The sequence below is a fragment of the Gavialis gangeticus genome, unplaced genomic scaffold (assembly GCF_001723915.1).
Source record: "Gavialis gangeticus isolate Ggan-Ray unplaced genomic scaffold, GavGan_comp1, whole genome shotgun sequence".
NCBI lineage: Eukaryota > Metazoa > Chordata > Crocodylia > Gavialidae > Gavialis > Gavialis gangeticus.
The window spans coordinates 55,771,257-55,778,412 of record NW_017729031.1 but is presented as its reverse complement, the minus strand read 5'-3'; the positions used below and the strand labels follow the sequence as shown (position 1 = coordinate 55,778,412).

General features: G+C 40.0%; 1 protein-coding gene across 2 annotated transcripts in view; it reads right to left on the bottom strand.

Annotated features, from left to right (window-relative positions):
- Positions 1 to 7,156, bottom strand: part of RAPGEF4 (Rap guanine nucleotide exchange factor 4) — a 304,750-nt gene that overhangs the window by 110,009 nt on the left and 187,585 nt on the right. For both annotated transcript variants that reach the window (XM_019522934.1, XM_019522933.1), the window contains exons 8-9: positions 1,904 to 1,988; positions 1,055 to 1,115 (exon numbers count right to left, since the gene is read on the bottom strand). In XM_019522934.1, coding sequence (XP_019378479.1) covers positions 1,055 to 1,115; positions 1,904 to 1,988 — 146 coding nt within the window. The remainder of the gene's footprint in view (positions 1 to 1,054; positions 1,116 to 1,903; positions 1,989 to 7,156) is intronic.

Sequence of the window (7,156 nt, the reverse complement as noted above, 5' to 3'; positions counted from 1 at the left end):
CTTTTGAATGCTGAGATGCTGGGGTGGATAGAGCGTCCCACAGGAGTGTGGAGGGCTCCCAGTGCACTTGGCAGCAGACCTGGAATAAAGCCTAAAGCACTTCCGGTCCACTTCTGGGTCCTCTGGGGAGTGCACAGGACCCTCCTGCACCCCTCCAGCTCAGCAACTGGTGCCTCCCGGGTCCCCCTCATGGCTGATCGCTGAGCCAGAGGGGTGTGGGTGGGTCCCCTGCGCGTTCAGCGGTGGACCTGGAAGTGGACCAGAAGTACTTCTGTGCTTCTGTGGAAAGCTCCATCCACCCCACCATTGCAGCATTCACGAGCCACATCTGGTACCTTGAGGTATATAGAAAAAACATTTAAAGCTGTGTCAATGGCTGAATCTCTGATTCTCTGAATCAGCATCAAATCTTCAGATTCGGATTTGGCCGAATCAAATTGGGGACAATGATCCGAATCAACCAATTGACTCACTGTCCTGGATTTGAGCTAAATCTGAATCGAATATGGCCTGTTTCGCCCACTCCTACAGAACAGTGAGCATACTTGGCTCCCTAGCTGCTACTACTTGGTTACTTACTACAAGGGAAGATCATTTTTTCTTCAGCCTGCCTTTCAAAACCAAAGTGTGTATTTTACTCCTGGATGCACTGTATGTGATAAAACACTACATTAGCTACTGTTTTTCCACCTAAAAAGTTCACTACAATAATTATATTTTAAATACTATTTTACATAGAAATCTGGGCTTCTGAATGCAAAATAGAAAATAATCACAATTAACTGTAGTCAGAGATAGCTCAAAAGCTAAACCCAAGATTAAGAACACCCAAATACTAAAGGGGAGTAGACATTCAAACAGATATTAAGAACTATGTTTGCAACAGGCTCCTGCATTATATAAAAAGCCAAATCAATAGCCAACACCCAGGCTCAAAACATGTAGCTGTGCATAGTTCAAAGTACATATCCAGGTTTTGCAGTTATACTTTCAATACTAACCTGTTATATGCAATGAAAGTGGGATAAAATATGATATGATCCCTTTTACTTACAGACAGTTCCTGCTTTGGGATGTGACTCAAAGATCAGAACACCCGCTAATTCTCGTTTTACCTTAAAACAAAGAGAAAAGAATGATAGTTTTTCTATGTAATTGATTTTTACAGTTAATTTCATATGACGTAATATAGCAGTGGGCACCTTTCTGCTCCCATGTATGTTGTTCTGTAATGATCAGAATAATTAATGTCTTTAAACTCTCCATCATAACTTTCTAAAGGGCACAGATTCAGAGAGTTTGAGCTTTGGCCTGGCTTTTGGTTGCTCCATTCCTTCATTCTGAGTGTTTTTCATTAGTCTTCTTTCTGGCATAAAGTGTTGTTCCATAATGACCTGCAGCTAATAATTCTGATAAAAGTCTGCTTCATTCTGCGTTGAGTTTGAGGTGACCAAAGCCGTGTAACATGAACCTCTGCAGATGCAGATGCAGATGCAACTAGCTCATACTAGAGTCTCTTGAATGTACACTTTCCATACTACTGAGGACAAAGAAAGAGCTTCCAAGGGGAACAGGGTAAGGCTCCACTTATGTTTATTTATGCACACAGATAATGGCTTTAAGCCATCAGTTACAATAGACAGAGGTGAGAAAGCACTGTACACAATTTGGAATCCTTACAAGAATTTTACAAGCCAAAAGCCTCCAGCCAACCTGCCTAGAGGCACCACCATCATCATAGTTCTGGGGCCCTGTGTCTCAAGCATGGATGGCTTCTTTGCTTGGGTGGAGCTGGATGAGAAGGCTCTATGGGCTCTCAGCTTCCATCTCTTTTGCAGCCAGCAACAGCCTGCAATAATTCAACTTCTTTTTTTGGTATAGAGTCATATTAAAAAGTACTTACTGTGGTAGAAAGATGAGATAAGGCCTTAATGTGAATAAGTTCTTCATATATAATTTCTAGATCATCTACAGTTCTCTGGCCAGGTCTACAAAGAAAAGATAAAAGGACAATCCAAAAAACAGAGAAATAAAAACTAAACCAAACAACCAAATAAAAACCAAATGAAAGTGTAAGGCAGTGCAAAATTGTGCCGATTGTCTTCAGAATGAGACCGAGGTCCAACTAAGTGGCTAGAAATTTGTGAACTATTAAAATAAATGGTCCCTTGGTAAACTTTATACCATAAACTCTAAAGTAAATACTGAAAATAAAATTTCTCTTATTAAAGGAAAACAAAATGAATAAAAAAAAGAGGAATATTGAATATACTTCAGATTTGAAAGTCATCCTCCCACTAGTGTTGCTGCTTAGAGATAGAAGAGAACCACAACAATATCCTGTGAATGTTGACTTGAATAAGAAATGTAATTTATTTGGCTGGCTTTGTACCTGTATGGATATTCCAGCGTACTAATTTCTAGGAAGCACATACTTGGAATTTAGTGAAATTTGAATGAGTAAACATGACTATTTGCACTAGAAACCTGATTCTGTGTTACGATCTTCTACCAAGGAACCAACAATATCACATGATCTGAGTGTCCAGTCAGAACCAATGAAGACATTTTGAGTTTTGAAACGTAAAAGCCCACAACAAGCATTTCATAAATGTTTTACAGATTAAGAAATAGATGTCAAATTATTTGATCAATGAATTCATTCAACAAAATTCTATATTGCTCTCAGAGAATTTAAGAACAACCAAGGGAAAGGGGCTTCACTTTGCTGACTCAATTATTGTCTCAATTATTTGCTGTTAAAAATCACTAAGAAGAACTAAGAACACTCCAGGGAACTGGGCAGAGGAAGAACCTGCCAGCTCCTGCTGTTGCTTTCCCAAGCTGAGCCCCATTGCCCACACAGCGTAGCTGGAGTAGGGGTGGAGTGGCTCTGGGGCTCTCCACACCCCCAGGGCAGCCTGAGACAATGAGGACAGCAGTGATAGCAGACAGGGGAGGGGGGAATGCAAGGAGAGGAGAGGGGATGTGCTGCTGAGCACAGAGGGGAGGGGAGGGAGAATTCTTACCTGATTCAGGGACTTTAAAAAGTCCCTGGTTGTGGCTCCTGTCATGTGGTTTGAAAAGGGGCTGCAACCTTGCCGCTGCAACCCTTTGGATCTGCCCTCGGATACACAGTTATAAGTTTAACTCAATTCCTTCACTATTCAAAGTCTGAAATATCAGAGCAATGTCAGTCAATGTCTAGTGACCACTCCCTAGCCATTCAGTGCAAGAAAAACTGCACAGGCATCATATATTAATAGCTACTTCATCTGTACTAGGTACAAGTGCTAGAAAAGCAGAACTGATTCTTTTTCTGAAAAGGAATCCTAGAAATAGGGTGTTGTGTTCAAAGTTGGATATACAGTAAGGTTTATATGTAGGATGACTAGAATGCAGAAACAAAATTAGGCCAGGATGTGAAAGATGTGTCTTGCATATTTTTGATACAATAAAAGATTTCAAAAATCTGTTAATAGATACCAAAAATAAGCACACGACAATTATAGCTGAAACCCCTCCAGCAGAATCTACTTTACAGTACAGTAGAATCTACTTAATAGGGATTCTGAGTGAACATTTTTTATCAGAAGCACAACAGCCTAGGCAACAATGGCAGCGACAGGGGCAGTGGCAGGGGCAGTGGCAAGTAATGGGCTGACAACAATAGCTGCAGCAGCTGGGCGAGCAGCAGTGGCAGCTGCTGTTCATGTACATCCTCTAGGTCCAAAGTTCTTTATAGCAAAGGTTTTTACCCAATTAAGTGAAAGTTCCATATAAATAAAGACATTTGTTGAGTTTAACAATACCCTTACAGAGCTACTCTGAACTCATCCTATTACCGATCAGGTTCCCATATCACTGCAAAAGGGCCAAACACACAGCATACATCTGGACTGGAAGTAACACTGGGCATGTCTATAATCCAGAGGTGTGACTACAGTTTGCACAGAGATAACCTGAATTAGCTTTATAGTAATGAGCTTGTAGCAGCAGCTGCACTGTAGGTGGTACCAGCCTGCCCAGGGCCCTGGATACATACATGACAGCTGAACCAGCAGCTAGAATCATAGTGGAACCTAAGCTAGCTGAAAACTATCCTATGTTTGGAATGCGGCACATCAATGACGGACTGCCACCTGCCCAACTGTGCTGGTAGAGGTAGCTGTGAGAAGTCTGGTAGGGCAATGGTCAAAGAAAATAATAAAGCTCTTAAATGTTTTTACTTTGTACACCTTCTTTATGCATCTCCAGAGCTTTACAGCGTGATTTTTGCAGCCTCGGCATTCCCATAAGATGTATAAACATAAGGCTCAAGGTAGTGCCATGCTTTACTATGTTGTCCCAATCAGCTCCTGAACAAGAAACTGTACAGCTACATTTGTGTAAGGCTGCATGCAGATCAGTTAGCTCTCCAGCAGACTGCGTGCAGCACTACATGAATGTGGCTACACTTCTTCCAATTCAAAGCTTGAGCAACTACTCCTAGTAGCCTTGTGCCTTACATTGCTGTACTACTGTACCACACACACTGATATACCTATATGTCTGTATATCAGCTCATGGACAGAACAATGATTTTGGCTTGAGACTGAAGCACAAAGACTGAACCACTACTAAATCACTGGAAAGAAATTAGACAGCAGACACTGTAATAATTTTGAACCAGTTCCTTGAGAGAGGACCTATTTAAACAAATTTCCCATTTAAGTGATTTGCATTGTATTTAAAGCTGATATACAAAGATCTGTACTTTTCTATTCATATTTTGAGAGACTAACTCCATTATTTTTGGAATGTGTAATGTTTGCGCTTATTTAGGTGTCACAGCATAGATTCTAGATGAGGTTCAACAGGAAGGCTAAAAAGAGAGGGGACTGTAATTCAGAGACATAAGGGAGAAAAGAAAATTTCAAGGTAAGGCTTGGAAAATGGAGGCAGGGGAATCAGGCAGAGAGACACCAAAAGAAAGCAGGAACTGCAGTGGAAGAGGCTCACACACCTATTTTTAAAAAAGTTTAGTTCAGATTTCTAAACTCTTACTTTCTGCTGTGTATGAAGTCCAAAGCATTAATAATGCTGTTGAATATTTGGACAGTCCTCAAAGATATGTAACAATGGTCCTTTTTGGTAAAAACTAAAAACCTACAAAAATAAATAAATCATACAACAGGAGATGCCAGTATCTAGAGGGTCAGGAGAGTCATATTAGAAATGAATATATTGCTCTACAGGTTCTCTGTCTAATCACCTGTCAGTTCCACAGACTGCATAAATCACAAAAGAGAAAGAAGGGAGAGATTTGCTGTAGTGCCTAGCAATCTTTTTACTCTGGAGTTACAGTATTTCATCTTTTCCAAAAAGGAGTTGGATGGAGACTTCTTTTGGATAAAAGTCAGAGTAGAGAGGTCATGTTAAATATAAGGTATACTGACCTCTCATGTCTGCCAAGTGAGCTAATTTTTTCTTCTGTTCTGCTATTACCAATGGCATGTACTTATTATTGCACAGATGAAAGGCCAACTTAGGATAAAAGTAACATGGTTGGAATTATGCTTTTCTTACAGAGAATGAAATAATTTGTACAAGGAAAAACAGAAATTGCTTTGGTACTGCTATGCCCTCTAGTGACTCAAAATGTTCACTCATTTTGCTATTGCTAAAAGCAACGGTTTTAAAATTCTGTTGTCCATTATAAGGCTGAAGCCCCCAGTGATCTCAGTTGGGGAGGGAGGTGAAGAATTCAGTCCACTGTACCCTACTCAATAAAACAACCTCCCTATCCATACCAACACATTATACCTTTCACTATATTACCTTTTTCTGCAATAAGACAACAGGCAGTAAAGCTTTAACAGTTAAACTTGACATATTATTTTCATAAGCAAGAGCATCAATGATGTTTGCAAAGCAGCCTGTATAAGTTAAGTAGAAAAATACACTGACATTAACATTAAAACCCTCTTACATAAAATTTAAAGTATAAAGGGATACCATCTGATTGCATTAATTTTTCTTTGGTAGTGTTTTTTTTTGTGAGACAAACAGATATATTCTTTTGTCAATGTGCTCATGGGTCTCCCATTAGTGTTAGTAATGGCACAGCACACCACACTGGTGTTTGTAATGGATGTACCTAGTTTTTACTTCTGCTTCTCCAGATGTCACATGGAGAGACATCAGGCATCACTGCTTCTGTAAAACCTATATGGTGCCCCACTGATGTAGATTTGTAGGATCCTGCTGTGTAAAGACCTAGTTTCTGCAGGGGACATTCTCACTGCAATGTCTGGTTCTATACAGGATAATAAATGGGGATAGATAGAGAATCATGATACACATTAATAGATGGGAGAACTCAAGTGATATTAAGTGATCGATAAATACTGTTCACTGCTTGGGGAATTTATCAAGGTCAGAGACACTGAACTTCTTTGTTACTAGAATGTGGACAAAATATAGAATTTACTTAACTATCAAGGAACCACATACCTGCTGCCGTATCACTGACTATCTTTATTATACTGCTGACCACAAAACTTTAGGACAATAAAAGCTGTGAGAGTACCCAAAAGCCTGATAATATTGTATACATTGCAGTGACAGCTAAAATAAGTGCATTTATCACAAAGGTTCGTATCTTTCCACCAAAGTTTGTAAAAACCCTATTTACCAGTGCTATGAAAGGAAAGCAGGAAAAAGAATCGATTTAGCTGTCACTAAATTGTTTGTGTATTGTTTGTGTGTGTGTGCACGCCTTTGCTTTTCTGCCTGTGTGCATGTGTGTGTTCTCTGACTTAGCACTGAATGGTAGCGTAACTAACAGTGGATGAGAAGGGGCACAGAAATTGCTTGTTATACTCCTGGTATTGAAGCAAACAATCTAAATCTGTCTCCTTGTTTCAGGGCTTTGAGACAAGTTTCTTAAAGTCCATATACCACATGTAATATTAAGCAGACATCAACACCAAGAAATGGAGAAACAGTTCATTCTGAAGTGCATTCTTTACTTCATGTGTTCATAGATTCATAGATTCATAGATTAAGGGTCGGAAGGGACCTAGTAGATCTTCTAGCCCGACCCCCCGCCAGGGCGGGAGAACAACAAAAAACCCCAAAAAGAGAAACGGGACTCAAACGAGTCCAGCCAGGT